This window comes from Entelurus aequoreus, linkage group LG26 (genome assembly GCF_033978785.1).
Source record: "Entelurus aequoreus isolate RoL-2023_Sb linkage group LG26, RoL_Eaeq_v1.1, whole genome shotgun sequence".
In the NCBI taxonomy this organism is placed as follows: Eukaryota; Metazoa; Chordata; class Actinopteri; order Syngnathiformes; family Syngnathidae; genus Entelurus; species Entelurus aequoreus.
In genome coordinates this window covers 34,031,174-34,056,337 of record NC_084756.1, presented here as the reverse complement: position 1 = coordinate 34,056,337, position 25,164 = coordinate 34,031,174, and the positions used below count along the sequence as shown (strand labels likewise).

General features: G+C 38.9%; 1 protein-coding gene across 2 annotated transcripts in view; it reads right to left on the bottom strand.

Moving 5' to 3' along the window:
* Positions 1–25,164, bottom strand: part of LOC133643263 (FYVE, RhoGEF and PH domain-containing protein 5-like) — a 75,437-nt gene that overhangs the window by 48,181 nt on the left and 2,092 nt on the right. For both annotated transcript variants that reach the window (XM_062037726.1, XM_062037727.1), the window contains exons 3-4: positions 13,088–13,222; positions 7,680–9,441 (exon numbers count right to left, since the gene is read on the bottom strand). In XM_062037726.1, the coding sequence (XP_061893710.1) occupies positions 7,680–9,441; positions 13,088–13,097 (1,772 nt within the window). In that variant the 5' untranslated portion in view covers positions 13,098–13,222. The remainder of the gene's footprint in view (positions 1–7,679; positions 9,442–13,087; positions 13,223–25,164) is intronic.

The window sequence follows — 25,164 nt, the reverse complement described above, 5'->3', positions numbered from 1 at the left end:
GGTATCGCGTCTGCGTCTGTGTATCCAAATCAAAGTCCTCCTGGTAAGAGTCTCATTTGTCCGAGTTCTTCGATCTTGACTGCATCTTTCGGGAATGTAAACAATGAAACACCGACTGTGTTGTGTTGCTGACTTCCCTCGCAAAATACTCCGCTTCGCACAGACAACTTTCTTCTTTGCTTGCTCAGCTTCTTTCTCCATAATGCAATGAACAAATTGCAACAGATTCACCAACACAGATGTCCAGAATACTGTGGAATAATGAGATGAAAACAGAGCTATTTCGAATTGGCTTCAATGGGGAAGCCATACCTCTGTTAAACTGGCTACGTCACGCGCATACGTCATCCTCCAAAGGAATTTTCAACCGGAAGTTTAGTGGGAAATTTAAAATTGCACTTTATAAGTTAACGCGGCCGTATTGGCATGTGTTGCAATGTTAAGATTTCATCATTGATATATAAACTATCAAACTGCGTGTTAGGTAGTAGTGGGTTTCAGTAGGCCTTTAGGGGTGTAACGGTACGTGTATTTGTATTGAACCGTTTCGGTACGGGGGTTCCGGTTCGGTTCGGAGGTGTACCGAACGAGTTTCCACACGGACATATTAAGTAGCGTAACGCACGTTGTGTAAACAATGCACACCGAGGCACAACACACGGCATGCTAGCAGCTAACGGGCTACGATAGACTGACCATACGTCCTCTTTTCACCGGACATGTCCTCTTTTGCGGAGTCGTCAGGGCGGAGTTTCTTAAATGCCTCAAATGTCCGGCATTTTGAGTTAGGGTTGCGTGTATTTTCAATGTGCGTTCAGGGTTAAGAAGGGGTTAAAAACAAAACAAATTGTGCTCGCAGCAGCATTGGTGAGGGAGGGACAGAGAGAGAGTTATGATAAACGTGCATGCGTCGCCAGGCTCTGCTTTTTATCCATAGATTTATCAGATTTAATTTTTTATTATCTATAGCAGGGGTGTCAAAAGTGTGCCCCGGAGGCCATTTGCGGCCCACAGCTAATGTTTTAAAGGCCCACGGCACATTCTAAAAATACTATTAAAATAAACAAATACTTAACAAAAGTGAAATAAAAAAGCTTAAAGGTTAAATGTCATTTAGAAAAAGTTGCAATGTTGACTAATAAAACAAAGCTGTTTTTTTTTCCTTTCAAACTGTCATTGCTCAAAACATAATATTGAATCAAAATCAATGTTATTATGAATTATTGACCTATCCAAGGTTCCCATTACTTCACATCAAATATTCCACTAAGAAAAATATTTTTGGTTAACCAAAAAATGTATATTTTGTTGTTTTCTTACTGTACCGAAAATGAACCGAACCGTGACCTCTAAACCGAGGTACGTACCGAACCGACATTTTTGTGTACCGTTACACCCCTAAGAAATGTAAATAAACGTTAACTTACAGTGGAGGTCCTCCATTCAGCCCATAAAACCCACTAAATAAGCATTCAAAAACCCGTAACAATACTCCCTTTATATTTCGTAACCTGAATATTAACCAAGTATTTTTAGATATATGGGTTAATATAAGCTAGATATCTAAACCCATCCATCCATTTTCTACCGCTAATTCCTTTCAGGGTCGCGGGGGGCGCTGGAGCCTATCTCAGCTACAATCGGGTGGAAGGCAGTTTACACCCTGGACAAGTCGCCACCTCATCACAGGGCCAACACAGATTTTAACCAAGCATATTAACCAAGTATTTTTAGTTACAGTATATGGTTAATATAAGCTAGATATCTAAACCCTAAACTTAAAATGCGCCAAACATGAATAGGTGTGGAGGGAGTGTTTTACATTTTTCCCATTATGCACTTTAATGTATGGATGGATTTTATGGCGTTTGGACGTTTTTTATAATGTCCACAATGTTCAGTGAGCAGATTGTGTTATGTGTGACGACTTTTATCTTTATTTTTTTGCACCATGACTAGGGAAGGTTGTTTGGATTGTGTCATGACCTGCTCAGTGGCCTTGTGGTTAGAGCAGTGGTTCTTAACCTTGTTGGAGGTACTGACCCCACCAGTTTCATATGCGCATTCACCGAACTCTTCTTTAGTGAAAAATAAAAAATAAAAATTTTCAAATTCAAGACAAAGTTATATGTTTTTGGTAACACTGTAGTATGGGAAACATATTCTAAGTAACAAAGACTTAATTTAGAGTTTTTTGGACACCAGGGGAACATATTCTAAGTAACAAATACTTAATTTAGAGTTATTTGGTTAGGGTTAGAGGGTTAGGACCAGTGTTAGAGGGTTAGGGTCAGGGTTATAATGAGGCCATGCCGAATAAGGCATTAATAAGTACTTAATAATGATTAGTTAAGAGCCAATATGTTACTAATTTGCATGTTAATAAGCAACTAATTAATGGTGAATATGTTCCCCATACTAAAGTGTTACCATGTTTTATTACTAGTGTACAAAATGAAGCGTGCATGAACGTCACCTTGTTCAAACAACAAAACCAACACAGTGCATAAACTCACAACAAATTACACACCCGCAAATCAGTCTGACTTCTGCTGTTGCCGTATCCGTAATACGCCGATATCGGTATCGGTTTCAAAAAGTAAAATGTATGACTTTTTTAAAACGCCGCTGTGTACACGGACGTAGGGAGAAGTACGGAGCGGCAATAAACCTTAAAGGCACTTCCTTTGCGTGCCGGCTCAGTCACATAATATCTACGGCTTTTCACACACACAAGTGAATGCAAGGCATACTTGGTAAACAGCCATACAGGTCACAACGAGGGTAGACGTATAAACAACTTTAACACTGTTACAAATATGCTCCACACTGTGAACCCACACCAAACAAGAATGACAAACACATTTCGGGAGAACATCCGCACCGTAACACAACAGAACAAATACCCAGAACCCCTTGCAGCACTAACTCTCCCGGGACGCTACAATATACACCCCCCGCTACCCCCTACCGAAACCCCCTCCTCCCCCAACCTCCTCATGCTCTCTCAGGGAGAGCATGTCCCAAATTCCAAGCTGCTGTTTTGAGGCATGTTAAAAAAAACAATGCACTTTGTGACTTCAATAATAAATATGGCAGTGCCATGTTGGCATTTTTTCCCATAACTTGAGTTGATTTATTTTGGAAAACCTTGTTACATTGTTTAATGCATCCAGCGGGGCATCACAACAAAATTAGGCATAATAATGTGTTAATTCCACGACTGTATGTATCGGTATTGGTTGATATCGGAATCGGTAGAGTTGGACAATATCGGAATATCGGCAAAAAAGCCATTATCGGACGTCTCTAATTATGATAGTTTGCAGTGAGCAGTAATGAGTGATGTTGAAAGAAAAAACATATGTTGTGATGCGTTTTTGCTTAAAATGATCAAAATAGGTAAATATTACATGTTATTATGAAAGTTACTACATTACAGCTTGTATATAAAACATTGATGGAGGTTTTTGCATGTTCTTTAGAGCGCTTTATAGGTGGAATAGAGTGACCTTTTAATCGCATTTATTTACTCGGAAATACAAACCATTCATTCTTATTCTGCTTGCTCTTCATGACTGAGGCTGTCTGCTCCACTGCCAGCATCAAAGTACACCACTTGTCTCCGAAGCAGCTGCTAAATTGCTCTTTTCCGGCTATTAAACACCTAAACTACACTAATGATTCTCTCCTACCTTAAAGCTCAAACAATGTACACAAAGACGTCTTGCGAGCAACGAAGCACGTTGATTTAGCGAGGAGACAGTAAAGCAGTGGTGTCAAACTCCTTTTTTTGAGGGCCAAATCATAGTTATGACTGCACTTAGAGGGCTGCTTAAAACAGGATATATATATATATATATATATTTTTTTTTTTTGTGTTTTTTTTTTGTTTGTTTTTTTGTGTGTGTGATAGAGTGATTGGAGCACATACTCGTTGGTCACAAAAAGTATGTGCTCCAATCACTCTATCACAAAAAAAGATGTATATATATATATATATATATATATTATTTTTTTTTTGTGATAGAGTGATTGGAGCACATACTTGTTGGTCACAAAAAACATTCATGAAGTTTGGTTGTTTTATGAATTTATTAGGATTTTACTGAAAATGTGAGGGTCAAAAGTATACATACAGCAATGTTAATATTTGCTTACATGTCCCTTGGCAAGTTTCACTGCAATAAGGCGCTTTTGGTAGCCATCCACAAGCTTCTGCTTGCATTTTTGACCACTCCTCTTGACAAAATTGGTGCAGTTCGGCTAAATGTGTTGGTTTTCTGACATGGACTTGTTTCTTCAGCATTGTCCACACGTTTAAGTCAGGACTTTAGGAAGGCCATTCTAAAACCTTCATTCTAGCCTGATTTAGCCATTCCATTACCACTTTTGAGGTGTGTTTGGGGTCATTGTCCTGTTGGAACACCCAACTGTGCCCAAGACCCAACCTCCGGGCTGATGATTTTAGCTTGTCCTGATGAATTTGGAGGTACCGTATTTTTCGGAGTATAAGTCGCACCGGCTGAAAATGCATAATAAAGAAGGGAAAAAACATATATAAGTCGCACTGGAGTATAAGTCGCATTTTTGGGGGAAATGTATTTGATAAAAGCCAACACCAAGAATAGACATTTGAAAGGCAATTTAAAATGTCTAAAGAATAGTGAACAACAGGCTGAATAAGTGTACGTTATATGAGGCATAAATAACCAACTGGTATGTTAACGTAACATATTATGGTAAGAGTCATTCAAATAACTATAACATATAGAACATGCTATAAGTTTACCAAACAATCTGTCACTCCTAATCGCTAAATCCCATGAAATCTTATACGTCTAGTCTCTTACGTGAATGAGATCAATAATATTATTTGATATTTTACGCTAATGTGTTAATAATTTCACACATAAGTCACTCCTGAGTATAAGTCGCACCCCCGGCCAAACTATGAAAAAAACTGCAACTTATAGTCCGAAAAATACGGTAATCCTCCTTTTTCATTGTCCCATTTACTCTCTGTAAAGCACCAGTTCCATTGGCGGAAAAACAGGCCCAGATCATTAATACTACCACCACCATGCTTGACGGTAGGTTGGTGTTCCTGGGATTAAAGGCCTCACCTTTTCTCCTCCAAACATATTGCTGGGTATTGTGGCCAAAAAGTTCAATTTTTCTTTCATCTGACATCACATGGACAAAGATAAGACCTTCTGGAGGAAAGTTCTGTGGTCAGATGAAACAAAAATTTAGCTAGAAAGTTAGAATATATATAATCAAAAATTTAAATAGAAATTAAATCATGACACACACTAGATAAACACTAGATCAGGGGTCGGCAACCTTTACCACTCAAAGAGCCATTTTGGCAAGTTTCACAAATTAAAGAAAGTAATGGGAGCCACAAAAAAATTTTTAAAATGAAAAACACTGCATACAAAGCTTAAATGCTTTGTGCTATGTTAACCAGGGGTCTCAGACACACGCACCGGCACGCACTTTAATGTGGGAATTTGATGTTAGTGCAGACCGCGAGTTTTGAATGAATGGCGCTTGATAGCGTCATACTTGCCAACCTTATAATTTTTCCCGGGAGACTCCCGAATATCAGAGCGTGATGACACTGCATTTGGCGCCCTCTACAGCCTGCCCTAAAAGTGTACCTGCTCGACCACACGTAGAATGCAATTTCAGCTTGCTCACGTAAGTGACAGCAAGGCGTACTAACTCAGCAGCCACACATCTTACACTGACGGTACCAATACCCAGAATCCCATGCAGCCCTAACTCTTCCGCTCAACCAACGCACGGAGAGGGGGTGGGGGGTTGATGTGTGGGGGGATTTGGTGGTAGCGGGGGTGTATAATGTAGACCGGAAGAGTTAGGGCTGCATGGGATTCTGGGTAATGGTTGTGTTGTGTTTATGTTGTGTTACAGTGGGATGTTCTCCAGAAATGTGTTTTTCATTCTTTTTTGGTGTGGGTTCACAGTGTGGCGCATATTTGTAACGTAACAATGTTAAAGTTGTTTGATACGGCTACCGTCAGTGTAAGCTGTGTGGCTGATGAGTAAGTATGCTTTGCTGTCTCCTGTGTGTGCAAGTAATAACAACATACAACATGTGGCTGGACTGGCACGCTGTAAGTAAATGTTATAGAGGACAATTACTGCAGTGCAATTAGGGCATGCCCTTTATTTAGTAATTAGAGTGTAAATAGGATTATTTTTTTCCCTGGGAGTAATCTATGAAAGACACTGAGATCCATAAATCTCCTGGGAAAATCGGGGGGGTCGGCATGTATGTAGCTGAGCCGCATCAGAGTGGTCAAGGAGCCGCATGCGGCTCCGGAGCCGCGGGTTGCCGACCCCTGCACTAGATAAAACAGAAACATAGATAATAGAAATAAAAAGCATGAAAGCACTGGATAAAAAACAGATAAGCAAGCAGAGTATTTAAAAACAAGAAGGCAAAGAAATTAGATAAAAGCTGTGCTAAAAAGGTGGGTTTTAGTCCCTTCTTAAAATGGTCGACCGACTGTGGTGCTCTAAGATGGTCGGGGAGAGCGTTCCAAAGTTCGGGAGCGGTCGAGCAGAAAGCCCGGCGGCCCATAGATTGTAACTTTGTCCTGATGGGTTTGATGAGGTTAGTGTTTGAGGAGCGGAGGTTGCGGGTACGAGGTTGAGGGGAAACTAGGTCCTTGAGGTAGGAGGGGGCATTGCCGTAGATGCATTGGTGAGTGAGCAGGTTCATCTTAAATTGGGTCCGGGATGCGATAGGGAGCCAGTGGAGTGATTTGAGATTAGGTGTGATATGATCACGCTTGCGCACTCTCGTCAGGATCCTCGCTGCGCTGTTTTGAATGTACTGGAGGTATGTACTAAATCAGGCTAGAATGAAGGTTTTAGAATGGCCTTCCCAAAGTCCTGACTCAAACGTGTGGACAATGCTGAAGAAACAAGTCCATGTCAGAAAACCAACACATTTAGCTGAACTGCACCAATTTTGTCAAGAGGAGTGGTCAAAAATGCAAGCAGAAGCTTGTGGATGGCTACCAAAAGCGCCTTATTGCAGTGAAACTTGCCAAGGGACATGTAAGCAAATATTAACATTGCTGTATGTATACTTTTGACCCAGCACATTTTCAGTAGACCCATAATAAATTCATAAAAGAACCAAACTCATGAATGTTTTTTGTGAGCAACAAGTATGTGCTCCAATCACTACATCACAAAAAAATAAGAGTTGTAGAAATGATTGGAAACTCAAGACAGCCATGACATTATGTTCTTTACAAGTGGATGTACACTTTTGACCACGACTGTACCTGCGGCTTATAGTCAGGTGCGGCTAATGTATGGAAAAACTTTTTTTTTTTTCAAAATGTTCAGTGGGTGCAGCTAATAAACCGGTGCGCTCTACAGTCCGGAAAATACGGTAGTTGAAATATTGTGTTCATGCATTAACAAATGAAGAAATGTGATCGATATGGGAAACAGGATCATAACATCCCTAGACCCAAGGTACAAATGCCTTTTTGTGCATCAGCGCACGTGGTGCTACCAAGGACTGTTTGGAAGGGGAGTAGCGAGGCGGTGTAGCGTACGCAGAAACATAATCCAGGTCTATGTCATCTCAAAAGGTTAGGGTTGGGGTTAGGATTATCAACCAGACTCACCTTTCTTCTTCCTGCACAGATGACTTGGTCTTGCGCTGAAACCCAGGAAGACTGCTCATGTCCACGTAACCGTCCGTCTCGTTGGCGGACGCCAGAACCCTCGGCGAACGCTCAAAGAAGTCCCCCAACGCCCGCTGGGGCCTCCACTGCGAGACGTGGACGTTCTCGTAGTCCGAGTTGACGGGGGGCACGTTCTCGTAGTTGGAGCTGTCGGCGTTGGGGAAGGAGATGGAGCGGGGCTTGGTGAGGGGGAGCGGTGAGAGGGGCACACGGGAGCGGTCCTCGAAGGACTCCACCCGCACCACGCTGCGGTTGAGGAAGGCCACCGAGCTTCCCGTTCTTTGTGGGCAGAACAAGAAGGCGGGTGTCGGCTCAGGCGACGCTTGAGACCGCGAGTGAAGATGTGGAGAACCGGCCGGGTCCAACAGCCTGCTGCGCGTCGGGCGGCTGGACTCCGTTGAGGACTCCGATGACGGCGAGTCCGCGACGGCGGGCTTGCTCTCCGCTTTCCGCCGGAACTTTAGCATCAGAAAGCGCTTGATGGAGGATTTCTTCTTTCGGTTCTTCTCGGAGGAGTCCGCGTCGGCGAGGAGCGAGGGCGTGCTCTTGGCCATGGGCCTCTTGGTGATGGAGGCCAGCTCGAAAGGCGGAGGGATGTCCACCGCAGACGAGGGCGTGGACAGACCGCTGGAGGACAGAGGGGAACATCTGGAGGAACTCCCAGATGGGGAGGCTCGGGTGTCTCTGTGGACTTGGGGTGAGGGTGGGTAGAGAGCCAAGTAGGGAGCTTTGGAGTGGTTCTTCGCCACGGGTCTGCTCCCCCAGGCTCCGTGAAGCAGGTTGCCCCCGGTCTCACTGACGAGGTGGTGCGACAGCGAGCGGGAACGCATTCCCGTGGTCCCCCGGCTCAGAGGGAAGACATTCTCCCCCTCTGAGCTATCGTCGCCCGGATCTTCGTAAAGATGATCGGCGCAGATGTCGGCGTAGTTCTTCAGGCGGTGTTCCGAGGTCTGGGAGTTGCAGAGCAGCCTGAACTTGGGCTGACAGTACAAATGCTTCAACACTTGGTGCTCTTCACTCCCGCCGCCGGGATGTTTCCCCGCTAAAACACCAGCGTGAAAACGCTTCTGTGGGGACAGAGGACTTCCTGCGACTCTGTGAGAACTCTGGATTAGGTCTTCATTGATGATGTCCTCTGGAGCCACGTAATACGGTTGCGGGTTCGGACTGTCCTGCGCGGCACGCCAGATCTGGTCTTGAATGCGGAGTACTTCTTCCTCCTTCTTCCAGGTGCTTCTACAAACGTCTCGATGGCCGAGTTCACTGAGGAGATCTTCTGCCGCGTCGTCGTCCGTTTTTTCCGTGGTTTTTTTCCCGTCCACACTGTTGACAGAAATGTCCCCCATTGAGAGGCCGTCCGCGTCCACCAACGCCTCGCCTGCGTCCTCGTCCATGTCCTCCGTCACGTCCGTGTTGTCCACCATCTCCACCGCGTCCTCGGAGTCCGTGGTCCACAGTGCATCCAGGGAGTCCGCTTCCTCCGTCAGTCTCCAGTCCTCGTCCATCTTCTGAAACATCTCTTCTTGGTCAGACTCGTCCCGGCTTGGACCGCTCGCTGCCACACCCTCAGTAGCGCATCCTTCCCAGAGGGCGTCCGTGCCGTGGAGCTTCAGGACAGGCTTGGGGGCCACACAGGGTTTGGGACCTCTGGCTGCCGACGCCAGCATCACAAATTCGGGCTTTGGAGCAACACAGGGCTTGTCTGCAGGAACAACAGGAAAGGGAAACGGTAAGATGCCTTAGAATAGATTATTTGTGAGGTCAGGGTGTAACTGGTCCAGTCAAGGCTGCACTCGTCAAGAAGGTACATTTCCACAAGGCTTGGAAGAACAAGAAATAATGCAAGGGATTTCCCTGAGTGGCTTCCTGTGATTGAAAGCAGAGAAGGGCATTTTTTTTAGAAGCATATATAGTGCATGTAAAGCACATACAGGGAATTTAAAGCAAATATTGTGCATTTAAAACATATAGTGCATTTAAAGCAAAGAAAGTGCTTTTAATAGTGCATTTAAAGCACATATAGTGCATTCAAAGCACATTTAGTGCATATAAAGTACACATAGTGCATTTAAAGCACAGCTAGTGCATTTAAAGCACACATAGGGCATTTAAAGCACAGCTGGTGCATTTAAAGCACAGACGGTGCATTTAAAGCTCATTAAGTGCATTTCAAGCACATAGTGCATTTGGAGCACAGCTGGTGCATTTACAACACATATGGTGCATTTAAAGCACAGAGAGTGCATTTAAATCACATACAGTGCATTTAAAGCACAGCTGGTGCATTTAAAGCACATACTGTATATTGCATTTAAAGCACAGAGAGTGCATTTAAATCACATACAGTGCATTTAAAGCACAGCTGGTGCATTTAAAGCACATACTGTATATTGCATTTAAAGCACAGGTAGTGCATGTAAAGCACATATAGTGCATTTAAATCACAAGTAGTGCATTTAAAGCATAGCTGGTGCATTAAAAGCACAGCTTGTGTATTTAAAGCACATACGGTGCATTTAAAGCACATAGTGTTTTCAAAGCACAAATAGTGCATTTAAAGCACAGTTAGAGCATTTAAACCACAGCTAGTGCATTTAAACCACAGATGGTGCATTTAAAGCACATAAAGTGCATTTAAAGCACATATACAGTAGTACATGTAAAGCACATATAGTGCATTCAAAGCCCAAAGTGCATTCAAAGCACAGCTGGTGCATTTATTCCACAGATGTTCCATTTAAAGCACATACAGCATAGTGCATTTCAAACACATGTAGTGTGGTGTTTTCAAAGCACATATAGTGCATTTAACGCACAGCTGGCGCATTTAAACCACAGATGGTGCATTCAAAGCACATAAAGTGCATTTAACGCACACATACAGTAGTACATGTAAAGCACATATAGTGCATTCAAAGCACAAAGTGCATTCAAAGCACAGCTGGTGCATTTATTCCACAGATGTTCCATTTAAAGCACATTGAGTGCATTTAAAGCACATACAGCATAGTGCATTTCAAACACATGTAGTGTGGTGTTTTCAAAGCACATATAGTGCATTTAACGCACAGCTGGCGCATTTAAACCACAGATGGTGCATTTAAAGCACATAAAGTGCATTTAACGCACACATACAGTAGTACATGTAAAGCACATATAGTGCATTCAAAGCACAAAGTGCATTCAAAGCACAGCTGGTGCATTTATTCCACAGATGTTCCATTTAAAGCACATTGAGTGCATTTAAAGCACATACAGCATAGTGCATTTCAAACACATGTAGTGCATTCAAAGCACAGCTGGTGCATTTAAACCACAGATGGTGCATTCAAAGCACATTAAGTGCATTTAAAGCACATGTACAGTAGTGTGTGTAAAGCACATATAGTGCATTTAAAGCATAGCTGGCGTATTTCAAGCACAGCTGGTGCATTTCAAGCACAGATGGTGCATTTAAAGCACATAGTGTATTTCCACCACAGATGGTGCATTTAAAGCACATTTAGTGCATTTAAAACACACATTTACACAACTTACTGCGTCATGCCCTCAAATCATCATGACCTCTCGGTGTGTCAAAAACACAAATCCCACCAATCCGTCCTAAGGTGAGTGTTTTCATGCCCACTATTGCCCACTATAGTCTCACTTGATTGAACATTGTCCAACGTTCAACACGACAAAGTAATACAAGTGTGGTATGATTCCTGCTGATATCACATCGGTTGATATCAAGGCTCCAATATTGGTTTTGTATGGGAAGTGAAAAAGTGGAGTAAATATATTCTATTGTCATGTCTACTTTGGTGTGTGGACAGAGTGTAGAGGCGACCATGTGGGTGTGATAAGGTCATCATCATGTTAAAAAACATATTTAGAAGGTTTTGGAGTGTCAAGAAGTCAGGATTTTTTCAAAGGGTCAAAAAATCTGGATTTTTTTTTAAAGTCTCAAAAAGTCAAAATATTTTTTGTGAAAAAGTCAGAATTTTTTCTAAGTGTCAAAAAGTCGGTTTTTTTTGTAAGTGTCAAAATGTCGGGATTTTTTCCAAATGTCAAAATGTTTGAATTTTTTCCAAGTGCCAAAAAGTCAGAATTTTTTCCAAGTGTCAAGAAGTCAGTATTTTTTCTGTGTCAAAAAATCGGGATTTTTTTCTAAGTGTCAAAAAGTCCGGATTTTATTTTGTCAAAAAGTCAGATTTTTTTCTAAATGTCAATAAATCTGGATTTTTTTCTAAGTGTCAAAAAATCGGGATTTTTTCTATAAGTGTCAAAAAGTCAGGATTTTTTTTGGTCAAAAAGTCAGAATTTTTTCTAAGTGTCAAAAAGTCAGGATTTTTTAAGTTTCAAAATGTCGGGATTTTTTCCAAATGTCAAAATGTTTGAATTTTTTCTAAGTGTCAAAAAGTCAGAATTTTTTCTAAGTGTCAAGAAGTCAGTATTTTTTCTGTGTCTCAAAAAATCAGGATTTTTTTCCAAGTGTCAAAAACTCCGGATTTTATTTTGTCAAAAAGTCAGATTTTTTCTAAGTGTCAAAAAATCTGGATTTTTTCTAAATGTCAAAAAATCTGGATTTTTTTCTAAGTGTCAAAAAATCTGGATTTTTTGTCAAAAAATCTGGATTTTTTTCTAAGTGTCAAAAAATCTGGATTTTTTCCAAATGTCAAAATGTTTGAATTTTTTCTAAGTGTCAAAAAGTCGGAATTGTTTCTAAGTGTCAAAAAGTCTGAATTGTTTCTAAGTGTCAAGAAGTCAGGATTTTTTCTAAGTGTCAAAAAGTTTTGATTTTTTTTTGTCAGAATTTTTTCTAAGTGTCAAAAAGTCGGGATTTTTTCCAAATGTCAAAATGTTTGAATTTTTTGTAGGTGTCAAAAAGTCGGGATTTTTTCCAAATGTCAAAATGTTAGAATTTTTTCTAAGTGTCAAAAAGTCAGGATTTTTTTTAAGTGTCAAAAAATCTGTTTTTTTTTTTTAAGTGTCAAAAAATCATGTTTTTTTTTTTTTTTAAGTGTCAAAAAATCATGATTTTTTTTGGTCAAAGTCAGAATTTTTCCTAAGTGTCAAACAAATCGGGATTTTTTTCCAAGTTCAACAAGTTCTTTGAAGCCATTCCATTTATAATGAATAATTCCTATTATTTATTGGCTTTTTGACTGTATGACAATGTCTGCTTTTACATGTCAATGAATGAGCATTTTTACTGAATAAATGATCAATTCATGCATAATATAAATATTTGTTTCAGTAGTTGAAATGAAAAAAGTGAACATGTACTGTTCAAAACAAATACAACACATACTTTTACACCGGCTCCACATTCCCCCCCTGAAATACATCATTATAAGACTCACCGGCGTTCATTTTGACGAGGCGAACGTCCTCGACATGTCGTCCACTGAGGCAGCTTTAGGAGGTAGAACATGTGGAAGAAGGTCGGAGGAAAGAATCCAGAATCGAAGAGGACTTCGTAGTCCGTGAGGTTTGTCCTGTGTGAATAAAAGTCATGTTTGCTGTCCTCGCAATTCCAACTCACCAGAGAAGAGACATGCAGCACTTCTCCTCCTGGACACACACACTCACTCTCTCTCCCTCTCTCTCTCACACACACACACACACACACACACACACACACACACACACACACACACACACACACACACACGCACACACACACACACACAATATATATTAAAACTACTAATTTCACAATAAAAACTACATTTTTCATTTGAATGAATATTTACACACATTATCATATCAACTCACTGTCACTTTAAAAAAAAAGTAATAAATAAAACGCTCTCTCTCTCTCTCTCTCACGAACACACACACACACAATACATTAAAACTACTAATTTCACAATAAAAACTACATTTTTCATTTGAATGAATATTTACACACATTATCGCATCAACTCACACTTTAAAAAAAAAAAAATGTGCAAGAGTGAACTTCTTCCTTAAAGTCTTTTACTCCTCTTTGCTGATTGGCTGGGAGGGATCACATGACTTTCTTGCAACTATGCATTTAACCAGGGGGTGTTCAATGGACCTCACATTGCTATGTTTGTGTTACGTTCAAGTTCAAGTTCCACTAACAGTCTCACACACACACACTAGAAATGAACCTCTGCATTTAACCCATCCCCTTGTTGCACCCCCTGGGAGGTGAAGGGAGCAATGAGCAGCAGCGGTGGCCGCGCTCGGCAATCATTTGGGTGATTTAACCCCCCCAATTCCAACCCGTGATGCTGAGTGCCAAGCAGGGTTGCATATGTTTAGCTAAACAGTGGATAAGGAGCACTTTATCTAGGAGGCAGCTCATTAGCATTAAAGTGACAGGCACACAAAATGTGTCCGTAGTAAGGCTTGTGAAACCTCTGATAAAATACAAAAAAAAAAAAAAAAGTACAATTAGAAGAGGAAAAAAGTGATCCAACAACATTTGCCAGCTTTATTCTAGGAGTTATTTACTTATTTTTGTTGTAAAAAATGTTTTCTTTAAATAATACGTCAACAATTTACGGAGCCCCCGGCCTAAAGGGACATAGGGGAATTTTTTTTTTTAATAATTAATTTTTTTATTTTTGGCATGTATCCCGTGCGCACGAGAAACTTTTTCTAAAGTTAAAAAAAATTAAAAATTAAATTTTACAATTATTATTATTATTATTATTTTTTTAGACATGTACCTCGTGCACAAGAGATACATGTCTAAAAAAAAATAATTTTAAATCGCACGAGATACAAAATTTTAAAAAACATTTTTTTTTTTTTTTAGACATGTATCTTGTGCCCACGAGAAAATTTCTCGTGGGCACGAGATACATGTCTAAAAAAAAAATAAAAAATAAAAAGAAAAATTATAAAATGTTTTTTCTTATAACTTTATAAAAAGTTTCTCGTGCGCACGAGAAACTATACATGTCTAAAAAATTAATAAAAAAATACAAAAATTATAAAAAAAATAAAAACTATTTTTAGACATGTATCTCGTGCGCAGGAAGATACATGTCTAAAAAAAAAAATTTTAAAACATTTTTTTTTTTAGACATGCATCTCGTGCCCATGAGAAAGTTTCTTGTGTGCACGAGATACATGTCTAAAAAAATAATACTAAAATAAAATTATACTTTTTTTTTTTTTTTAATAACCTTATAAAAAGTTTCTCGTGCGCACGAGAAACTATACATGTCTAAAAATTAATAAATAAATACAAAAATTATATAAAAAATTTTTTTCCCCCATGTCCCTTTAGAAGCTCCGTAAATTTTTTTTTTATTTTTTTTTTAAGACATGTATCTCGTGCGCAGGAAGATACACGTCTAAAAAAAAAATTTTTTTTAATTTTTTTTTTTTAGACATGCATCTCGTGCCCATGAGAAAGTTTCTTGTGTGCACGAGATACATGTCTAAAATATTAATAATAAAATAAAAAAAATACATTTTTTAATTTTTTTTATAACTTTATAAAAAGTTTCTCGTGCGCACAAGAAACTATACATGTCTAAAAAATACAAATAAAAATACAAAAATTATAAAAAAAAAAAATTCCCCCATGTCCCTTTAGGGGCTCCGTAAAAATTTGCTGACTAAGGAGCTTTTTTAAACTTTTTGAATATTATCCTGAATGTGACTTTCCGCAGCATGTTTTTGCACCAGGGGGAAATAAACAATATACACACCTGACAAGCAGTGTGCATAACAGGAAGTTGCTCGCTGCAGCTTCCTGGCCGAGCCCGCTCCACATCCTGGTGGCCGTGACGCTCGCATGTAAACAATGTGTAAAGTAGACGTGAATCACAGGCAATGAAGTCACTCACATTATTCTCCACTTGGGTCAAACCTCTGGGTTGAGGTCGTAGGGAGGAAAAAAATGATGCCAGGCGTGGAACGGCATTGTGGGTATTTTACAGGCTCATATCTTCATTGTGTGTGTTTAACATGTGTCTCACTTGAACATTTATAGCTTCACTTTTATTGTTAGTCTTTAAGCCAAAATACATCCTTTCTCCCAATAGTATAGTACTTTTTAAATTTCATTAGTACTGCAGTACTTCTTTAGTACTGGTGTACAGTACAACCCTAGTGTGTACACTTTAATACATCTCAATTTGAAAGTCTTAATAGATGATGTAAACACACTACAGGACTGCTTGTATCGCACATGATATCACACACAAGTAACCACGCTACAGGACTGCGTGTATCACACGTGATATCACACACCCAAGTGAACACGCTACAGGACTGCTTGTGTCGCACATGATGTCCCACACAAATAAACACGCTACAGGACTGCTTGTGTCGCACATGATATCACACACAAATAAACATGCTACGGGACTGCTTGTGTCGCACATGATATCACACACAAGCAAACTCTGCAGAACTGCTTGTGCCGCACATGATATCACACACAAGTAAACACGCTGCAGGACTTAATGTGTCGCACATGATATCACACACAAATAAACACGCTACAGGACTGCTTGTGTTGCACATAATATAACACACAAGCAAACTCTCTGCAGAACTGCTTGTGTCGCACATGATATCACACAAGCAAACTCTCTGCAGAACTGCTTGTGTCGCACATGATATCACACACAAGTAAACACGCTGCAGGACTACTTGTGTCGCACATGCTATCACACACAAGGTAACACTCTGCAGAACTGCTTGTGTCACACATGATATTAAACACAAGTAAATGCTGCAGGACTGCTTGTATCGCACATGATATCGAACACAAGTAAACACGCTGCAGGACTGCTTGTATCGCACATGATGTCAAACACAAGTAAACACGCTGCAGGACTGCTTGTGTCGCACATGATATCAAACAGAAGTAAACATGCGGCAGGACTGCTTGTGTCGCACATGATATCACACACAAGTAAACATGCTGCAGGACTGCTTGTGTCGCACATGATATCACACACAAGTAAACAATCTGCAGGACTGCTTGTATCGCACATGATATTACACAGAAGTAAACACACTGCAGGACTGTTTGTATCGCACATGATGTCACACACAAGTAAACACGCTGCAGGACTGCTTGTGTCGCACATGATATCACACACAAGTAAACAATCTGCAGGACTGCTTGTATCGCACATGATATTACACAGAAGTAAACACACTGCAGGACTGTTTGTATCACACATGATGTCACACACAAGTAAACACGCTGCAGGACTGCTTGTATCGCACATGATATTACACACAAGTAAACACACTGCAGGACTGTTTGTATCGCACATGATGTCACACACAAGTAAACATGCTGCAGGACTGCTTGTGTCGCACATGATATCACACAAGTAAACACGCTGCAGGACTGCTTGTATCGCACATGATATCACACACAAGTAAACAATCTGCAGGACTGCTTGTATCGCACATGACCGCACATAAGTAAACACGCTGCAGGACTCAATGTGTCGCACATGATATCACACACAAGTAAACATGCTGCAGGACTGCTTGTATCGCACATGATATCACTCACAAGTAAACACGCTGTAGGACTGCTCGTATCGCACATGATATCACTCACAAGTAAACACGCTTGTCGTCGGCCATTTTGTTTTGTCTGCAGGAATTACAGTTATAATGTCGCCGACCACGACCAGGAAGTAGTGTTTGTTTTGTTGTCTAACTTCCTGTTTGGATTCTGGCCACAATTAGGAAGCAGGCATTATTGTTATTTTTTAAAATATTATTATTTAGATTCATATGTTGTTGACTAATAAATACTCACTGCTGCCACCTGCAGGACTGGAGGACAGTGCAACAAACTGAGCTCAAATCTTATCTGCTATCTGTTCCGCTCCCTGGGAACTAAGTTCACTGCAGAGCGGGACAGGAAGGCTGAAAAGAGAGGATGTACTTCCTGTTGAACGCCGACGCCATCATCGTCAACACTGAAGTGTATCGTTTAAAAAAACAACAACATTCTCCTGTGATATGAAAACGTTCCCATCACCTTTTGGCCTTGACACAAAAAGACATCTTCTGCTGTCGTTACAAATATATATTTCATGGCAGATAATACCGACATGAACTCTGAGTGTCACACATGTCCTCTCCTGCTAGGAGGAGAGAAACAATCCTGCTTGGCTTGAAAAAGGAACTCCATCCTTCCGCTCACTGTGGTGCTCTGCTCACTAGAAGTGGAGCAAGGCAAGATAGGAGGAATACACTTACAGGATAATGTCATTACATCTCACTATATACACTTGTTAATATACACTATCATTTTAGTTCATATATAATATTTAATATTTATCACTATAGTTTATAATATCATTTTAATTCATATATAATATTGAATATATCATTATAGTTTATATATAATATCCATCCATTTTCTACCGCTTGTTAAATATATAATTTATATAATTTTCTTTCGCACTTGTTTCTTAACAAATCACAGTCATGTCGTCACTACTTTTATTGTTTTTATCTTTTGTGTCTGTGTTTTTGACATTGTGATGATGTTTTTATGCCTCGGGACTACAGACGTAAATGAGCAACTATGCTATGGTCTCACTCATTTTGATGCGCATTTTCCTGGATAAAAAAATTGAAAAATAATATTATAGTTAATATATAATATCGACTATGTAATATCATTATAGTTTATACAGAATATTGAATATATAATATTATTCTAGTTAATGTATAATATCAGATATATCATATCATTCTAATTTATATATAATATTGAATATATCATTCTAGTTAATGTATGATATCAATACATCATATCACTCTAGTTATTATAATATATATATAATATATTATATACATTATATATAAAATATATAATAGTATTTTTCCATATACAATATCATTCTAGTTAATATATAATATCAAATATATACTATTATTTTAGTCAAAATCTTGTTAATAAATGACAGTATTCTAGTCAACACAATATATATAAAATATAGAATATAATTGTTTTCCTATAGACAATATCATTCTAGTTAATATATAATATCATTGTAGTTATCATAAAATATCAAATATATAATATTATTCTAGTTCATATAAAATATCAAATACATATTCTAGATCATATAAATTATTATTCTAGTTAATAAAAAAACATCAAATATATAATATTGTAGTTATTATAAAATATCAAATCAAACACACATATATACACACATGTATATATATATATATATATATATACACACAAACACACGTATATATATATATATATATATATAAATATATATATATACATACATACACACAATATATATACACACATATATATATATATAGACATACATATATATATATATATATATATATATATATATATATATATATATATATATATATATAAAAATATATATATATAAATATATATATATATAAAAATATATATATATATATATTTTTAAAAAAAATAAATATATATATATATATATATATATATATATATATATATATATATATACACACATACATATACATACATACATATATATATATATATATATCTTAATTTCCCCTCGGGGAATATTAAAGTACTTCTGATTCTGATATATACATGTATAAATACACGTGTATATATATATATATATATATATATATATATATATATATATATATATATATATATATATATATATATATATATATATATATATATATATATATATTTATTGTGTATATATATATTTATTGTGTATATATACATACATGAATATATACAGTATATATATACACACATGTATATATAGACATGTGCATATATATATATATATACATATATATATATATATGTGTATATATATATATATATACACACATTTATAGGTCTAATTAAAAAAAAGAAAAAATATATATACATTTTTTCCCCTTATATATACCGTATTTTTCGGACTATAAGTCGCAGTTTTTTTCATAGTTTAGCCGGGCTCCAGTGCGACTTATATGTTTTTTTCCTTCTTTATTATGCATTTTCGGCAGGTGCGACTTATACTCCGAAAAATACGGTAAATGATTTCCTTTTTTTCCTAATCTGTCCTATCCAGCCACTCAAGCAAATCATATAGTTGATGCAGATGATCTATATCTGCTCTACATGTTTGCTTTACAAAAGACAAGTGAGGTATATTCATGTCTCTTGTTGCCTTATTTCTGTTTGACTTTATTCAATGTTGTGATATATTCAGTGTTTGGTGCAGCAGGACGGATCAGGAGGGGATAGTTTGTGGAGACAAAACAACAACACAATATTCATACAGTGCGTTCAGAAAGTATTCCCAGTGCTTCCCTTTGTCTACATGTGCTTATTTGGTCATTCTTCCACAGCCTGTAGTAATGTGCGTACGTGACGCAGGTCAGTTTTGATACTGCTTATCTGTGCCCTGAAAAAGGGCGTATGGCAGGTATTTGTGGCCAACATTTTTTTTTTTTTACCTAATGAGGCCCCGGGGTCAAAAAGGTTTGGGGACCCCTGCTCCAGGGACACATTAAAGTGAGAACATCAATCAAACGTCAATTTTGCAGAACACATTAAGGGCGTCGCAATGGAGTCTTTGGCTTTCCTTTAGTTTGTCAGCAGAAAGACCTAACGGGCCCCCAAACGAAGCAATCAATACCGAGCGTGTCAAAGCTTAAGCCTTCTTCGGATTTCATACCATCAAACATCACCTTCCACAAGCTCACGCCAGAAAGGGGGTCCATGCGAGTAAAAGCCAGCTTCCTGCCAAAGGGTGCTTTGCAGGACTCCATGCAGGACTGGAGGAGACTACCAATGAGACCAGCACGCCCTTTCCTCCGCACACAAGCCCGGTTTATGAGGCCATTAGGACGGCGCACGCAGTGTCAACAGTAATGTGTTTCAGGAAGAGAAGGCCGCACAGAGACTATCGGCGCCGCCCGGGAGACTTCACACGCAATTGAGCTGTCAGGTTTCAAACACTGGCTCAGGTCCAGTGCTGGACCGTGTCCCGCCTATTAAGGACCCCCGCTGTAAAGCATGTGAGTCGGAGCCAGATCCTCCGCAAACATTGACACACACAATGACTGCGGTCTTCCTGCCACCAGCAGACAAGCCGCCATGTGGCCGCCATGTTGCACACAATGACTGGAGTGATGATGACAAGGACAACTCAATATGTGCAAAGGACAAAGTACAGACCAAAAACACCAAATCCTCTAATATGATACCGCCATCACTACAAAGACAGTGGAACCTGTAACGTCACTATTTGCATTATTTTCCTAAGGCAGGGCCCCTGCCGCCGCCTTCAATTTGGCCCATGAGGCGCCATTAGTTTAGTTGGGAAATGTTGACTCAATTTAAAAGTCTGACATTTTCGGTGCTACTTTGTCAACATCATGTGGAGAGAGTGAGTAAATCAGGTCAATGACCTTTAATTATGTGTGGGTCTAAGTGGATTCAAACGCAGCATTTATTTATACGACCCAATGCAAACAACCTTCCCAAGTCATGCTCCCCCCCAAAAAATTTTTTAAAAAATCCATCCAACACAAAATAGTGACAAATAACCTGCTCAACGAACTTTGTGGACATTATGAAAAAAAACATGCATGCACCATAAAAAATTCAAAATTACACACATTTAAGTCCCTTACAAAGCATGATGGGAAAAATGCGAAACACTCTACACTTATCCATGTTACGCGCATTTTAGCTGTTTGATATTTCTGATTGATTATATTAATAATAATCCAGTTATATTAATTATACATCCCATTATATTAATATATGTACATACTGCATATGTATATATGTACTATATATGTACATGCTGTATATATGTACATATATAATTTATATATACATATATAAATACATACAGTACATACATATACACACATACATATACACATATACATAATATATATATATATATACACACACACACATAAATAAATATATATATATATATATATATATATATATATATATATATATATATATATATATATATATATATATATATACACACACACACGCTGCAACTAACGATTAATTGTAACGTCTCGATTACTGTAACGTATTATTTTCGGGCCTCCCTATGTCTAGCATTAAAAGATTACAGTTGGTACAAAATGCGGCTGCAAGGCTTTTGACAAAAACAAGAAAGTTTGATCATATTACGCCTATACTGGCTCACTTGCACTGGCTTCCTGTGCACTTAAGATGCGACTTTAAGGTTTTACTACTTACGTATAAAATATTACACGGTTTAGCTCCAGCCTATCTCGCCGATTGTATTGTACCATATGTCCCGACAAGAAATCTGCGTTCAAAGAACTCCGGCTTATTAGTGATTCCCAGAGCCAAAAAAAAGTCTGCGGGCTATAGAGCGTTTTCTATTCGGGCTCCAGTACTCTGGAATGCCCTCCCGGTAACAGTTAGAGATGCTACCTCAGTAGAAGCATTTAAGTCCCATCTTAAAACTCATTTGTATAATCTAGCCTTTAAATAGACCCCCCCTTTTTTAGACCAGTTGATCTGCCGTTTCTTTTCTTCTCTCCTCTTCTCCCCTGTCCCTTGCGAGGGGGAGTTGCATAGGTCCGGTGGCCATGGATGAAGTGCTGGCTGTCCAGAGTCGGGACCCCGGGTGGACCACTAGCCTGTGCATCGGTTGGGGACATCTCTGCGCTGCTGACCCGTCTCCGCTCGGGATGGTTTCCTGTTGGCCCCGCTGTGGACTGGACTCCCGCTGATGTGTTGGATCCACTGTGGACTGGACTTTCACAATGTTATGTCAGACCCACTCGACATCCGTTGCTTTCGGTCTCCCCTAGAGGGGGGGGGTTACCCACATATGCGGTCCTCTCCAAGGTTTCTCATAGTCATTCACCGACGTCCCACTGGGGTGAGTTTTTCCTTGCCCGTATGTGGGCTCTGTACCGAGGATGTCGTTGTGGCTTGTACAGCCCTTTGAGACACTTGTGATTTAGGGCTATATAAATAAACATTGATTGATGATTGATTGATAATTTGATAATCGATTAATCTGTCAATTATTACTTCGATTAATCGATTAATAATCGGATAAAAGAGACAAACTACATTTCTATCCTTTCCAGTATTTTATTGGAAAAAAACAGCATACTGGCACCATACTTATTTTGATTATTGTTTCCCAGCTGTTTGTACATGTTGCAGTTTATAAATAAATTATAAAAAAAAAACTAAAAAAAAAAATCAAAAAAAAAAAATCAACCAAAATGTATTTAGCCCAATGTGGCCCCCAAGTCAAAAAGTTTGCACCCCCCCCGTCCTAAGGGAAGCACCGTTTAAATCTCAGTTGGCGCAGTGAGCTAACATTAGCTGATAGCTGGAGATGGACATAACTCTGTTGTTACCATGGGAACGTAGAAAGTGAGTGTGAAGGACCGTGCTTTGATTGACGGACTTTTGAGTGTTGTCATTTGTTTACACAATGTGGACTTCACTCATTTGCCATGGATAGTAGATCTATACGGCTATTCAAGCTGTACACGGACTACTCTAAAGTGCATCATGTCTGCCGTGGTACAGGATTCCAATGAAACGTAAACGACTCCAAGGTTTGAAGTAAAAGATCCGACAGTGGCCATGAGATCCGTGGTCATGGTTCAAGCTCAAACAAGGTCCTCAAGGGTGTTAAGAGTTTTAATTAAGCCTCTGGGCACTTTAACGACCCAACTAGGACGTAGAAAGTGGAAATCCAAGTCATCCATGTCAAAGCAACATGTTAGGACTATTGGACGGCGGCCATGCTTGCCAAGCGGAGAGCAGCACAAGTCGTTTACGAGGCAGCCGACGGAGACCAAAACCCATGATGAGCTTTTTGGCTCAATCGAGGATCCGTCCTTGGATTGCGAGGCACGGACATAAAAACAAGTGGAGGGGAGAAGGGAGTGCCGCGGGTCCCATTAAGGATAATAGGTCATTAAGACTCAACTGGTTAAATCACGCATGCCAGAGTGAGGCGCCAAAAAGCGCTTAGGAAACCGCCCCGGGATATTAAGAGATGGCCTCTTTGGGAAAAAGCCAATCATTTTTGGATCAGGTTTGCGATGCTAATAGAATCTGGAAAGTGCTTTGAAGATCCTAACTATCCTAAAGTGCACCGCATCATTGTGAGACCTATTTTTGGTTACCTCCCTTCGCTAGGAGGGGAGTCACTATATTATGCCTCTCAGCAGGGTGCCATGCATCCACATCTAACCAAATACGTTCATATTGTTCTTCTTGTATTTTGTACTTTGGATCAGGCAGGTCTACCTCACCAAGTGCCAGTGAATTCCACATACACTACCGTTCAAAAGTTTGGGGTCACATTGAGATGTCCGTATTTTTGAAGGAAAAGCACTGTACTTTTCAATGAAGATAACTTTAAACTAGTCTTAACTTTAAAGAAATACACTCTATACATTGCTAATGTGGTAAATGACTATTCTAGCTGCAAATGTCTGGTTTTTGGTGCAATATCTACATAGGTGTATAGAGGCCCATTTCCAGCAACTATCACTCCAGTGTTCTAATGGTACAATGTGTTTGCTCATTGGCTCAGAAGGCTAATTGATGATTAGAAAACCCTTGTGCAATCATGTTCACACATCTGAAAACAGTTTAGCTCGTTACAGAAGCTACAAAACTGACCTTCCTTTGAGCAGATTGAGTTTCTGGAGCATCACATTTGTGGGGTCAATTAAACGCTCAAAATGGCCAGAAAAAGAGAACTTTCATCTGAAACTCGACAGTCTATTCTTGTTCTTAGAAATGAAGGCTATTCCACAAAATTGTTTGGGTGACCCCAAACTTTTGAACGAGTGTATAAACTTATAATTGATGGATAGATCTGAAGTTGATCTCGAGATTATTGTGTTAAAAGTAAACAGCAAAAAAAAAATTATTATAATTTATTTTTTAACACTTTAATGAGTAGGACCTTTTTGTATCCCCTACAATTTTAGTGTGATTAGTTTTTAAGTGTCATTGCTCAAAAAATAATAATGAATTAAAATCAATGGTGTTATGAGTTATTGACCTTTTTAAGGCTCCAATTATTATATAATCTCAAATATCCCACTTAAAAATTTTATTGGGTGAAAATATTGCATATTTTGTGTTTTTTTCATTAAAAAAAAGGGTTTTCTTTGAAAAAAAGAGCATACAATTTAAATCTTTAAAAAAATGTTATATTGACAGATAGACGTAATGTTGATCTAGAGATTTAAAAACTTGAATAATAACACAAATATTAATACTGAATAATGACATTTTTTATATTTTTTGGACCAAAACCCTTTGGGGTCCCCGGGATCAAGCCTGAGTGGAAGCCTAAATGTATATTTTTTATACATATATTGTATTGGTTTTTAAAATAAAAAATATCAAAATGGCCCCCGCTTGCTTTGATTTTTC